This window comes from Gossypium raimondii, chromosome 5, assembly GCF_025698545.1.
Source record: "Gossypium raimondii isolate GPD5lz chromosome 5, ASM2569854v1, whole genome shotgun sequence".
In the NCBI taxonomy this organism is placed as follows: domain Eukaryota; kingdom Viridiplantae; phylum Streptophyta; class Magnoliopsida; order Malvales; family Malvaceae; genus Gossypium; species Gossypium raimondii.
The window spans coordinates 27317119-27332251 of NC_068569.1; the positions used below are offsets into that span (position 1 = coordinate 27317119).

At 32.2% G+C, this 15133-nt stretch overlaps 1 protein-coding gene across 2 annotated transcripts; it reads right to left on the reverse strand.

The window, feature by feature from the left end:
• Positions 1-3554: 3554 nt before the first annotated feature.
• On the reverse strand, positions 3555-7416 carry LOC105770664 (dnaJ protein homolog). 2 transcript variants are annotated; one of them, XM_052631441.1, is made up of 8 exons: positions 7252-7416; positions 6994-7162; positions 6249-6414; positions 6007-6148; positions 5646-5922; positions 5320-5518; positions 4724-5059; positions 3555-3865 (listed from the first exon to the last, which is right to left on the reverse strand). In XM_052631441.1, exons 2-7 carry the CDS (start codon positions 7141-7143, stop codon positions 4737-4739), a joined length of 1257 nt encoding a protein of 418 aa, XP_052487401.1. In that variant the 5' UTR covers positions 7144-7162; positions 7252-7416; the 3' UTR covers positions 3555-3865; positions 4724-4736. The 2 variants fall into 2 exon arrangements, with proteins under 2 accessions (XP_052487401.1, XP_012447425.1); XM_012591971.2 differs by lacking the exon at positions 3555-3865 and having other exon boundaries at positions 4533-5059.
• Positions 7417-15133: the final 7717 nt, after the last annotated feature.

Genomic DNA, 15133 nt, shown 5'->3' on the forward strand with positions numbered 1-15133 from the left:
GAGAGCATTCTGGAGTTTATTCTATGAGAAGTGGCTATAAAGCTTTGGTTGAATCATAAATTTTGTATATAATTGAGCACAACACGTACAAACAAATTTGGAATTTAAATTGCCCATCAAGATTTTGTATTTTACTGTGGAAATTTGCTTGCAATTTATTCCTACACTACAGAATCTTCATTTTAGAAGAATTTTGTTGTCAAAATTATAGAGAATCTAATTTGCATGTTAGTCGTGACTGTTATTTTGCGAAACATGTTCGGTTAAAATTAGAGGTTCAGTGGCTTGATGATGTTGCGGATGCAAATTTTTTCAAGTGGTTATGCTGCTTTTCGAACATGCAAACAAGCAAAGAAAACAAGACATAGCAATTACAATGTGGGCCCTTTGGTTTTCCCGAAATAAACTCATTTTATTCGTGGATACATGTCTAACTTTAATTTTAAAGCACCCAAACCCCTCAGCTATGGTTCGATGGCCCCCTCCACCTCCATCTTGGGTAAAGATGAATGTTGATGCAAGTTACTCGATTTCAAACCAAAAAGCAGCATCAAGTATCATTATCCAAGACAAAATGGGTCAAATAATGGGTTCTTGTTTTAGAATTCATAATTTGTTTAGCTCGGTATTTATGGTTGAAGTGGTAGCGATTCTTCATGGTCTCTAATTTACTTAAGAAATGGGCTTTCTGCATGTTGCCCTAGAAAGCAATTCAAGGACTGTTATGCTGAAATTACAGTTAAAAGAGGAGGACTATTTTGAAATTCGACTGGTTACCTAGGATGTGAAAGCATTATCTCGAAGCTTCTCAGCAAGGCGTTTTAACTTCATCGCTAGGGGAGGAAACACTGTTGCACATGCAATGGCGGTAGAGGGTTTGAAAAGCACAGAGGACCAATTCTGGGTTGAAGACGCGCCTTTGAGGGTCATCGATCTCCCAACATCAGACCACTGTTTCATAGAGCCACCATGAGCTTCTGCATATTTGGGTCATGTTTTTTGGATTGAGGATTTTATTTATTTATCGAAGGATAACCTCAATCTCCCCTCCCGACTCGCTCTCCATTAATGGATTTTAATTCTCATGATGGGTTTTGTCGTTTGGTCCCTCTGGTAACTTGAAGGGATTTTTTTTTGGAAGAGTTTGTCTTCCTTTTAGTTCTTTTTGAGAATTATTTTCTTCTTTGATTAATGGACATTTGTTCAAAAACACGTACCAAATACTAACCCTTTATTTATTATTAAACAGATTTATTAAATGAATTTTTTAATAAAATTAAAATATTTTTACAAATTGAGTGAATCTTATTAGGGTAAACTACAAAAATAGTTATTTTTGTTTGCTTCAGATTACATTTTAGTCACTTATGTTTGAAATGTTACATTTTAGTGACTTACGTTATCGTTTTGTTATGAAATGGTCACTCTACCATTAAGTTCCATTACCTCCCTAACGGCGGTCCTACTTGGCAGTCCAAATGGGTTTTAAATGCCAACTTGGATGTCGTACATGACATTTCCAATTAAATTTATTTAATTAAAAACCTATTTTCATCCCAACAACTGGACATCCAAGTTGGCATTTAAAACCCTTTTGGACTGCCTTGTAGAACCGTCGTTAGGGAGGTAAAGAAGTTTAAAGGTAAAGTGACCACTTCATAACAAAACAATAACGTAAGTGACTAAAACGTAACATTTCATACATAAGTGACTAAAATGTAATTTGAGGTAAACAAAAGCGACTATTTTTATAATTTATCCTTCTTATTAATAATAAAAAAATATTTACTATGACAATTTTGAAATGTATTTAACAATAAAGCTATTTTTGTTAGTTAGAATTTTTTTTTTAACATTCCAGCTTATACCATATATATAAGTTTTAAATAATTAAAATAAATGAGGTAAAATAACATTCCTGGTTGTGTTGGGTTTAGACTGGTAAAAACTTTCATTATTTCATTTACTAAATATTTTTAAAGTTTATCTATAATTTATATAAAATCACGAATTTGAATAAACTTTTAAATGAATGGAAATACATTTTCTTTTCTATTATACTACTAAATTATTATCTAAAAACTCTTATAATTTAATTTTGAATAATAGTATAAATACATTGATATCTTCTAGCACTCTACAATGATCTCCACAAATGCCAACTGGGTATAAATGCATTGGTATCTCCTGACACTCCACAATGATACGCACAAGCGTCAGTTGAACATAAATGCATCGATATCCATAACACTATACAATATGCACACAAGTGCGAGTATAAAATGCACACACGTGTCAAGTAATATGCTTACAAGAGCTTAGTATTGCACACAAGTGCCAAATAATGTGCTCACAAGCGTCAAAATTTCCTTTGATACAGACAAATCCTTTGGTATACCAACTATACTCAAGTTAAATCTGACAGCGTTTAGTTTAACATTTAATATTTAAATATATCCGATATAACATCATTATTCACCAAGCACCATCACATCATAAACCTATCATTATAGTATATCACCATTGAAACATGAATCATATATAGTTCTTAACATGAAATTATAACTAATAACATTTAAATGCATGACATCATTAACTACATTTAACAATTAGAAAAAATTGGATACATGCAATCAAACAAAGAATTCATTTTAACTAAACATTCCTAAAATCTTAACATTCGATTCACATAATTCAACATTCCTTACTTTGAATCTCATTCTTTCACTTGCATTATAATTTAAAAGACTCAAGCTATCAAAAACACACTTAAACTTTAACCATAAGCCATGTTCATCTAAACATTTTCTTTTCCTTTGAAATTTTACTTCTAGTTGATTGGGTTTACACTTAACTATTACTTTAAGCTATTAATTTAACTAAAATTCAGCTTGAAGATGACTCACGACTTAAAGAGAGGAAATCATGAAAAGTTTTCTTCTATTTTTTCTTTTCTTGAGGAACTAGATGGAGGAGAAGAATGTGGAAGAAGCTTCTTAAAAATTAATGATATAGTTTAAAGAATGACTCGAATTAATTGATGGATTGGTTAGCAGATAAACAAAATAGTTGGTATTTATTCCCATATTTGTCTCGAGATCTCTAGATTTAATTTTCTAATACTGAAGAAAAACGGATCATCACAACAGTTAATATCTCAACAATAATTTATTCCCAAGAGTTCATCCGTTGTTTATTTTGGACATCTACATCACTTATTAAAAGGTTCAAACACTACAAACTCATTGTCCAGATAGACAACACATACTCATGAACATTCTTGTACAAGAAGTACAAGAATAGACTGTTAGTGGTAGTTTTCAAAGAGACCGGAAAGGTGTTCATCTTACTCTTACCCTCGTAGAGTAAGAGGTAAAGAAGGTTTGGGTATTCTTTCTAAAATATTTACGAATACTTATTTAAAAGACCGTGTTTTAATATTTGACTGAGTCATGGATGGACCAAACCAAATCGTAAACATATCATTTATTCCATAGTCGACATATCGAATAGAATTTTTACAGAAAAACTAAGGATAATGATAAATTACAATATGTTAAACCACATTATCAATATTTTTTTAAAAATAATTCTGAGCTGGAACCCCATTAAATGGTTTCATCGTTCACCAAATAGTGAAAAGACGTTATACAATTTTTTAAATAGTAAAACGGATAATACATAGTTGCTTTAGGATTAATCCTACCCTCTGCATGACTTACGCTTCGTTTGGGCTCTACTGAGACCACGTTTCAATGTTTTTTGAGTGTAATCTCACTAGAGCAACAGTTCGGACGATCACAGTGAAATCCTTTTACCGCCCCACAGATACTCTTTCCCACTAACCTTGTATCAAAATTTTGTGCTACATTTTGCAAGAAATTATGAATTAAGTACAAATGCAAAATAAAATATCTAACCATAAATAAAATAATATTATAATTAAATAAATAATTAACTCAATATAAAATCATATAATAATGTTTACCAATTGAATATCAAAACTAAGCATTCTTTTAGTAGTCACAATAATTAACTTTAATTTCACTACACCAATAACTGTAGTGGCTAAGTAATCTCTAACTAATCTCACCATTCGATAGTAATTCAATAGCAGGAGAATTCTTTAGATTTTAGTGCGAATAAAAAATTCCACAGCATGTGAAAAAAGACTCGCTGACATGGCCGCCAGTGTAATAAAAATTATAGGGAGATAAGATGCGATTCAAGAGCTAAATATATTCTACGAAAACATTAAACAAAGTAACAAATTCATACATAAAAAACAAATATGTCCAATACCCTACTTCGATTAACCTATTTATTTAAAATATATCAATCTATGATTAACATAATATATTTTAAGCTGATTAAATGATTCTCTTAGGAAAAATAATATTAGTATGAGAAAATGAATATAACCAAACATCTTATAATAACCCGAATCAAATCGGAACAGTGAACACCTTCAATCATAAAATATCCCTAAATGATTTCTCAAATTCAAATATAAAATCAATAACTAAAAAAACTAAGATCACAAGAAGCAATAGGTTGTATACCATAAACAAATAGGTCAAGCTCCAAAGCTAAATCTTTCCATACACTTTATCAGTTCCCAAAGTAGATAGCACTCTAGGAGAAATGGTCTAAGCAAACAACCATATCCAGAATGGTATTTTCAAATAATTTTTGTTAAACAATCATACATTCCATTCCTTACCGCCTGCCACCGATCATTGCTGAGCGCATTGCACTCTTTGGGCACCACCGTGCATGTCATCATCTTCCTCATAAGCCTCTTGAGCTGCTTGCGCCTGCTTCCTACGCATCTCTTCCTCGATGTTGACATCATATAGAGTTGTTTCCTCACACTCGTCCAGCTCCATGTCTGTCAGCTGGACTGAGGTCCTCGGAGGTAGCACAGCCTCGAGTGCCTTGCACTGCTCGGGGGCCAAGGAGTCGGGAAAATCGACAGTAAAGTGAATGTATAGTTTACCCCTCATGAATGGCCTTTGATACATAGCCATCCCTTCATCATTTATGGCCTTGAATTGATCTTAGGTATACAAAACAAAAGTAAAGATCAATACCATATCACTTAACACACCAAGTAAAAAGATCATTGTCAACTAACAAACGAGGGATCATTAAACAAACATCAATTAGAAAGATCAATACCCACAAACACAAGAACAGGGTTCATTTGAAGTCTGATGATAGCCATCAATACCACTCAAAAATATTGAAAATGTAGACATTCATCATATAAATAAAAATGCAGCAGTTTATGCAAGACGGCAGAAATTAGACGCTTACCAGGCTTAACCACTTCACCAGGATGGGTCTTAATGAGAAGTTGCCTGCCATCTAGGTGGGTCAGTATAAACTGGAAGCCACAAAGTGCCTCAGTAAGTGTCAATGTATGTTCTACAAATAAGTCATCACTCTTCCGTTTAAATTTTGGATGATCTTTCTGTTGGAGGACAAATACAATATCCCCAGTAACTGTGTCGGGCTGCAAACAATTAGCAAACAATCAAGTTAGCAACAGCACGAAAGCTGGATTCAACAATGTGCAACAAAATGCAAGCCTATTAAAATTGCAAAAAACAAAAAACAAGAGAGAAAATTTTCATCCTTACTGCTTCATCTGCTTCTCCAGGGAAAGTAATCTTCTGTCCGTTCTGCATACCCTTTTCAACATTAACCTCCAAGACTTTCTTCTCCTGAACAACCTTCTCGCCTTTGCATTGGGGGCAACGGTCCTTATCGTTGATGGTCTCACCAGTACCCTTACAATCATTGCAAGGGTGCTGCATCTGTTGGATCATGGAAGGACCAAGGTGTCTGATGGAGACTTTCATTCCTGAACCTTGACAACCAGAACATTTCATTGATGCACCTGATTTAGACCCTTTACTGCAAATTTTAAAACATTTTCTGTTAAAAACACGGTCGAACCGCTATGCCGCTCCACAGATGTTACTCAACAGAAGTACTCACCCCTTGCACTTGGAGCAAATTATGTTGCGTGAAAGAGAAAGCTTTTTGGAAGTTCCATTATAGAGATCTTCCAAAGAAACCTTTAGGGGGTGAATTACATCCTCTCCCCTTCTTTGCCTTCGGCCTCGGCTGCTACCACCACCTGAACAAGCAACCAGGATTTTAGCTCAAATCTTAACAAATTTAATTTTAAAAAAAACTAATCAACAAGATAGAAACAGAGTATTAATTTGAAGCCTCACCACCAAAAGGATTGCCACCAAAGAAGGATTGGAAGATATCAAATGGATCATGGGCACCACCACCTCCACCCATTCCTTCTTTAAGGGCGTCCTCACCATACTGATCATATATCTCACGCTTCTCTGGGTCACTCAGCACCTCATAAGCTTGAGCCAACTCTTTAAACTGAATTCCAAACACACAGCACACAATCCTTATCAAATCGTCTATAACTTAAACAAGACTATGAATGACACAATACAAGCTGCCATGCCAAGTTTCTAGACAAGTCAAAAACCCCAACTTATTCTAAAATCTTAACCCAATTTTTTTTTTCAATTTGCGAACACACAACCATAATCTTAGAAGGAGAAATTGAACATTCCCGAATCAGCCATATACCCCCATCGAAACACTCACATCCAAGTCAAAGTCAGAGCAACATAGCTCAAAACCCAGAATTTTAATCGTTTCAAAAACAAGCATAACCAACCAAGCTACTTTCTGTACAAGTCAACAACAGACATACAAAGAACCAAACCATTCTATAGCTAATGGAACTTCAATTTTATCAACCTCTCAACCCAATTGTTGACCAATTACTTAAAACAAAGCACGAAATCCAAAAAAAAAGAACTAAATCAAAGCATAAGCTAATAGATCAGTTCATAATTTGCTGACTCAACACAAAGAATCAACAAAACCAAACAAAACCCAGACGATTAAACCACAAAATCAACCCAAGAATCAATGAAAACAATCAACCTTTTCAGGATCACCGCCTTTATCAGGATGATTCTTAATTGCAGCTTTTCTGTAAGCCTTCTTCAAATCATCTTGGGAAGCGGTTTTGGGCACTCCCAATATCTCATAGTATTTAGTATTATCGCTTTTCTTTGGTGCTCTCCCGAACATTTTTTTGTCAGATCAGATCCTAAAATCAAACCAAAAAAATCAATAAATACCAACAAAAAATTAAGAACATAGAAGAAAAAAATATGAGATTTAAAAGAGAGAACTGACAGATCTTGAAGAGATATACGAGGGTTGAAGAGAGCCACAGGAGCGCACGCGAGACGGCGAGAAGGAGAGAAACACAGAAGGGCTTAAGTGAAGAATAGGTGTGGTAAGAGACCTATTTATATAGGGGAATAATGGACGGTCCAGATCTATTGTTGAAACTCTTTTGAGAGGTAGCTGAGAGGTGGTGTTTATTTTCACTCGCTTTGGAATTTGGTATAGAAGGATCTAGAATTGTATACTGCTTCACGCTTGGTATTGGAATAAATAAATTAAATTTAAAAAAAAAAGTTATATTGTTCTCCCATCCATTTTTTAGTAATGTGTAAAAATAATAAATTAAAGTGATATTATAATACATCTATCATATTAAATTTTGAAAAATAATAAAACTTAATTTAATAAATTTAAAAACTATCATTTAGTTAGAATTAAAATTTTAAATTCAAAAATTTAAAAATTAAAAATAATCAAATTAAAATATCGAGATTAAATTTATAACTTATACATAGTATAGGGACTAATAACAAAATTAGCCCATATAAATCAAAATAGAAATTTCTTTTAATGAGTTTGAAATTCTATTAATTTTTACTTAATAAAAATATTGCAACAAACTAAGCATTTAGATAACTTCTTATGGATTATTTTTCAAAATGTTAAATTGATTTGATTTAAAATGTATATTTGAAATAAATTATTTATCTTTTTAAAACTTTGAAATCTAAAGATTTGTTAAATAATAATAAAAATAAAGTTTAAGAAAACACGGACTGAAACCGATTCATGAAATTATTTATTATTTTTAAGAAGTCGAGGAAGAGTCACCCATTTTTCAAAGGAAAGTTTTGGTGGCAGGTGGAGTTTCAGCGACGATAAGCACCGTCATATGCTATCACAATTTATGAAGGCAACAAAAATAACCACAAAATAGATTTATAAACTGAAAAAAAAAATATGCACATGAAGTGAATAAGGAAGAGAGAGAGAGAGAGAGGGTTAGTAGAAAGAGAAAATGACATGATTTGAACTTATGTCATCTAAATAACAAACAAATTATCCACTCCAAACTAGACCTGATTATGGGTCGAGTCACTCGGCTAGCCTAAAATGTAAGAGGGTTTGGGCAAAAATATAGGCCCCAAAAAATGGGCTTGGACAAATACATTTTTGACCCCGAGCCCCCGGCTTGAATTCACTAAAGGACAAAAAATTTTGTTTTTTTAATGTTATTTTCTTGTTGTTTTCTCCCTATTTTGCTACTATTTTACTATTATGTTGCTATTATTTTATTGTTATTGTTTGAATATTGTATAAAACTTATTTTATTGTTAATTTTGTTATTATTTTAAAGGAATTTGTTAATTTTATTATTATTTTAGAAGCATTTGCTTGTTAAGTTGCATTTATCTTAGTGTTATTTAAGTCTACATATTTTTTAAAATTTATTTTCAATTTGTTTGGAAATGTTTATTTTGATGTTTTTAGTATTTTTTATGTATTATATATATTTAAAAATTATATGAAAATAATATAAAAATTAATACGGGCGGGTCGAGGCGGGCCCGAGTTTTATCATTTTTATCCGGGTCGGACTTGGGCAAAATTTTAGGCCTATTTTTCGGGCCAAGCATAGGCCTAGTAAATGGGCATGAATTTTTAGTTGAGTCCGGTTCGGCCCATGAGCACCTCTACTCCAAACTAGTCTTGGCACGATAAATTTTAATTTGATTGAATTAAAAATTAAATATTTGTTCAATCTGACAAATCATTGTTGACACAAATAAACATGACATTTTTTTTTCATGTCCATTTTGCAATCAATGTTAAGTGTTTATGGTTGCCCCTCTTAATAGTATCAATCTCCAACATTTTTTTATTTTCTCTTTAAACATGTATATTTTTTTATTTCTTAAGGTGTCTACTGGAGCAAACCTAGTAACTAATCATTCACATTCTGTAGATTCATTAAGGGGTAGACGCTGATCACAAATTTTAAAATTAGTCCATACCCAGAATAAGGATCGAACTATCAACCATTAATTACAATACACTCAACACTTATTAATAACATACTACTGTTTTTAATTTCAATAAATATGATCACAAAATGATATATGATTAGCCCATAGACCATAGTTAATATAAGATAACTATTAACAAGCCTCAGTTTTGAGTGACAAATAGATTTTAGATTTGAAATTCGAATCTAAGTATTAAATCCTTTCCATTATCAATATATCGGAAAAAAATATCTATTTTATATGTTAAAAAGAAGGGTCTTTAGAGTTTTTTTAATTTTATAGTGGATTAAGGTGTGACAATTGTCCTACTTATTTATATATTTATTTATTTTATTATATTCTATAGGACACATGTCACACATTTAACCTATTTGTAGGGTCTAAAAATTTCATGTGCATAAATAATTTTAGAGTAAAGTATAAAATGGTCACTAAAGTATTGCCCGCATTCTATTTTGGTCATTGAATTTTTAATGTTTTTCTATTTTGTCACTAAACTATACAAAACAAATGTTTTCATCATCAATGTTAACAACGGTTTGAAATTTGACGAAAGTGCTAACATGGGCTTCTTTATTAGTCTAATAACAATTTTAGCCCTCTAATGTTTACACATTCTATCAATTTGATATTAAATATAAAAACTTTAACAAATTTAGCCCTCAATGTTTACAAAATTTATTATTTTAGTTTAAATTTAAAAAATCAATAAAATTAACCCTCAACATTTACAAAATGATAAATTATAATTTTTAAAATTTGTAAAATTTTTAAGAAACAAACGCCAAATCTAGCGTAACAAGTGTAAAAATTATTACTAGTTAAAAGAAAATTCAAAGAGTCAAAACCACAACCATAAAAACACACACTTAACTATAATAAGTGAAATCACAAACAATCAATCTACCTTTTCAAGACTTTTAATGTAAACTAAAAGTTCCTTTCCGTTTTTCTCTCTCTCTTTTTTTTCATTGGATTTAAATTATTATTTGCCATTAAAACATTATCAATTTTAGTAGGTCTCATTGCTTAATCTTCACAAGAAGTTCTAGAAATATAATATTGTGTTTTGAGAAACTGTGAACCTTATTTTGCTAATCTGAGTTTACACCAAATTTTATTATTGTACTCGTGGTTTATTTTTAGTTTATTGTGTTTGAAAAATTGTTCAAAAAAATATTTTTTGGTGCCTGAAAATGGGTATTAATAATTTTTAGTACTGTTATTTTTTTAATAGAATAGAGTACTGTTGTTAGTTGTGTATAAAATTATTCAAATTTGTATGTTTTGCCAAAGGGTGAGAGAATCAAAGACATTTGCTATATTAATTTCAAGGTCTCGCCTTGTTTTGGGATTAACTCAAAGTTGAAACCTCGTTTTAAAGTTGAGAGATTAGCTAGTGGTGATGATAATTATTCCTTTTTTTTTCCAGATAATTTAGGTTTGGGTGTTGGGTTTTTTTAAAAAGTTTACAAAATGTTAAAAATTAAAATTATAATTTTGTAAATGTTGAGAGTTAAATTTATTGAATTTTTTAGAATTTGAACTAAAATAATAAATTTTGTAAACATTAAGGGCTAAAATTGTTATTTATTATTATTATTTAGAATCAAATTGATAGAATGTGTAAACATTAAATGGATAAATTTATTATTATACCAATAAAAATTCTACATAAATATTTCCGTATTTGGTTTCAGTATAATTTAGCATAAAAAACTTAAAAGTTTAGTAACCAGAATACAATGCGAAGAGTATTTTAGTAACAAATTCTATACATTACCCATAATTTTCCTTAAAAAATCCCTAAAGGATAACTTCTCGACAGGTTAATAAGTTGGGTATTTTACTAAAATAATACAAAAAAAATCAAAATAATATAAATTTTTTTATTTACCAAAATAGTACAAAAAAACATAAAAGTTAAAAAAAAACTGTTGGGAAGTGACAGGACCCTGGTGGAGGGCCTGCCACAGGCGGCACCAGTGGTGCCAGTGGCAGAGGCGGCACCGATGGTGCTACTGCCACAGGCGGCACCAACCCCTTATAATGAGGGGACCATTTGGCTGGTGTAGAAGGGAAGGAGAAGAAAGAAAGAAGAAGAAAAGGAAAGGAGAAGAATAAGAGGGAGAGAAGGAAAAAGAAAGAAAAAAATAAGTAAAGGTATTTTTTTTTTGTATTAATTTAATTTTTTTGTAATATTTGTATAAAAAATTTATGTTATGTACATTGTGTGTGTTTTATTATTTTATTTAGCATATATATTTTATGAAATTTATTTAGCATGAAAAATCCATGTTATGTACATTCTATGTTGATTAGAAATTTTTTATGAAATTTATTTAGCATGTTGTAATGAGTTTTTTACAAAATAGCATTAAAAATAAAATAATAAAAAATATGTTTAAGATAACATAAAATACGAAAAGAAAAAAAGAAAATAGTATATTCACTGAAAGTAATAAAATCCGAAAAATGTAAAATAATAAAATACAAAAATAATATATTTTTATTGAAAGTAATAAAATTCGGAAAAAATATGAACAAAGGGCGAAATAAGGGTTATTTTTGAAATTTATTTAAAAACACACTAAATTAATAAACTTCAAACATAATGTACTAAAATAATGTAAAATAATAAAATTAGAAAATAATATAATTTTTAAAGTAATAAAATCCAAGGAAAAAATACGAACAAAGGGCGAAATAAGGGTTTTTACTAAATTTAAAAAAACAGAAGTAATTAATACATTTCAAACATAATGTACTAAAATAATGTAAAATAATAAAATACAAAAATAATATATTTTTATTGGAAGTAATAAAATCCAGGAAAAAATACGAACAAATGGTCGAAATAAGGTTTTTTAATTTATTTAAAAACACAGTAAATTAATATATTTCAAACATAATGTACTAAACTAATGTAAAATAATAAAATTAGGAAATAATATATTTTTATTGAAAGTAATAAAATCGGGAAAAAATACGAACAAAGGGTTTGAAATAAGGGTTTTTAAATTTATTTAAAAACACACTAAATTAATACATTTCAAACATAATGTACTAAAATAATGTAAAATAATAAAATTAGAAAATAAAATATTTTTATTGAAAGTAATAAAATCCGGAAAAAATACGAACAAAGGGCCGAAATAAGGGTTTTTTTTGTAAATTTATTTAAAACACACACTAAATTAATACATTTCAAACATAATGGTCTAAACTAATGTAAAATAATAAAATTAGAAAATAATATATTTTTATAGAAAGTAATAAATTTTGGGAAAAAAATACGAACAAAGGGCCGAAATAAGGGTTTTTTACTAAATTTGTTTTGAAGTTGCAGGCATCGCAATGGCTTCATTGATTAACGACGATCCTCACATATCTGATGCAACTAATAACATGGTAATATATTATTATTTGTTAATCACGAGTTCTATTAAAAAATGATATACGTAATATATAGAAATAAATCATGTTATCCTAATATTTGTTTTCTGTAATTTAACATTAACAGGGCTCGTACCGAGTATTAAGGGGTCGGGTGAATGGTATAGGATATCCCTCGGATTCACAATTGATGCCGTACTTGGAGCAAGCTGGATTTGGGTCAGCAACAATGATCCGAACGTTCGACTTGCGGTATGATTTAATATATGCACTAGTGGAGCGGTGGCGCCCGGAAACCCACACTTTTCATTTTCCATGTGGGGAGAGGATATTGCACTGCAACTTGGGCTCCCAATCGACGGGAGTCCCGTAACGGGAGTAACTGCATTTACTGAGCCGATTGCACTATGTTATCAGCTACTAAGAGACTCGCCAAATGATGATGAGTCAAATTTTACAAGCTTGAAATTTACATGGCTGAAAACCAAATTTGGACAGTTATCAGCTAATGCCACTGAAGGAAAGTTGATGTGCGCTACTCGAGCGTACATCATGCATATTATACGGGGAGTATTGATGCCTGATTCAAACAACAACAAGGTGCATATCATGTACTTACCCCTATTAGCTGATTTGACCAACGTTCGCTCGTATAGCTGGGGCTCCGCCATTCTGGCAGTGTTGTATCGGGAGCTTTGTCGGACGACAAAGCCTTCTGTTGTAGACATGGACGGATGCCTTACATTGCTGCAGTCGTGGGCGTTTTATCGGATGCCATTTTTCGCATCAGTTACTCACCAACCATATGTTTATCCACTAGTTAACAAGTAATAAAATATAACTTGTCATTATTTGCAGTCATACTATATTGACTGATGTTATCAACCATACTATATTTGTTTTTGTAGGTGGAGTATTTATCCGGGTATCGGGAGGTCGTACACTGTCCTGATATACCTACTGATGATCGAACAGCATGCTAGGGAAGAGGTAAGATGTTCTAATATTCGTGACATTTTACTTTCTATATCTTACTCACACCGTGTTAAATTATAACCATGTTATTAATCATGCAGTTTATATGGATGTCATATCGTAGCCCGAAAATTGCAGCTGTGATACCCTCGTCTGCATACGTTCATTCTGAAATATGGTGCACTAATGCACCAATTATAAATTTCAATGTAGTCGAGTGGTATCATGGGGATCGAGTGCTACGACAGTTTGGTTGCATCCAATATATCCTGGATCTACCATGCGAGGTGGGGGTGGTTCACGGCATCAACAAGAGAGGAAAATCGCAGTTGGATTGGGGGGTTAAGCACCGAAAATTTATTGCGCTGTAGAACGATCGGATGGGTCGAAGACCTCAGATGGTTATGGCTTCCAATTTGCAACCATCATTAGAGTACATACAATAGTACACTAGTTGAGGAAAGCCATATCTACTTGGAGGGCAGTCGACTGCAGTCCCTCCGCACATACAGCGACTTAGGGGATCGTACCCAGTGGCCCCCATGGAGGCAGAGCCTGCGGCAGATCATGATCCCGAACCAGAGCCTGAGCCGGAGCCCGAGCCAGATCGCGAGCAATCATATTCACTTGGGGATTCACATTGCTATCATCCGGATTTGGCGGGCAATGACTATATTCCGAGCTTCTCAGGGGGCGAATAAGCATACGAGTTTGATCTCTTTGGATCGTAACCCACTGCAGTACGACACTCTCGGCCCGTGTCTACAGTATCATGAGACTCTTTCCGGTTCAAGTTCGTCGATGCCGATCGAGCTACATGATTTTTCCTCTATGTTCAGCATACCCCCACCTGGGCCTAATGAGGATATTGGTCATCGCAAACACCCACAACGTGACCGTCGACCTCCGCATAGGTATACCCCTAGGACCACACCATCGAACCATCAATTTTAAGGGTTTATTGCACTTTTTTGTACATTACAAAGTTTGTACTTTTTGTAAAAATTTAATTATTCTAATTTTAGGTATCTTACTACGAAACTTTTCTTCCCTTTTTGCATTATACTAAAGCTGAATTTAAGGTTAAATGGCTCCATTTTGGATATAATTTTAATTATTACAAATGAATTATACTTTTTATAACTTAATTTGGATACAATTTAAGCATAAGCATAAGCATAAGCTGAATTTAAGTTAATGGGTGTTAAAACAACATTGCAACATTGCAACATTACACATAACAATTTTACAGCATTAGCTCAATTTTGACCCGATCCTGACGACTGTCCAACATTATAGTTTCACTGAGGGCATTTATTTCGATTATGACCACTTAACCTACATAATCCACAACGCTTACCGTAGAGTTTCTTCCTAATGTCCATTTCATTATGGATTCTGGTTGATTGCGGACGACCTCTTAGATTCCTGCGTAGCCTTCTGTCTGGGATAAGCTTGAAAGTCGTCGGAGGCACCTCCCACGTAGACAG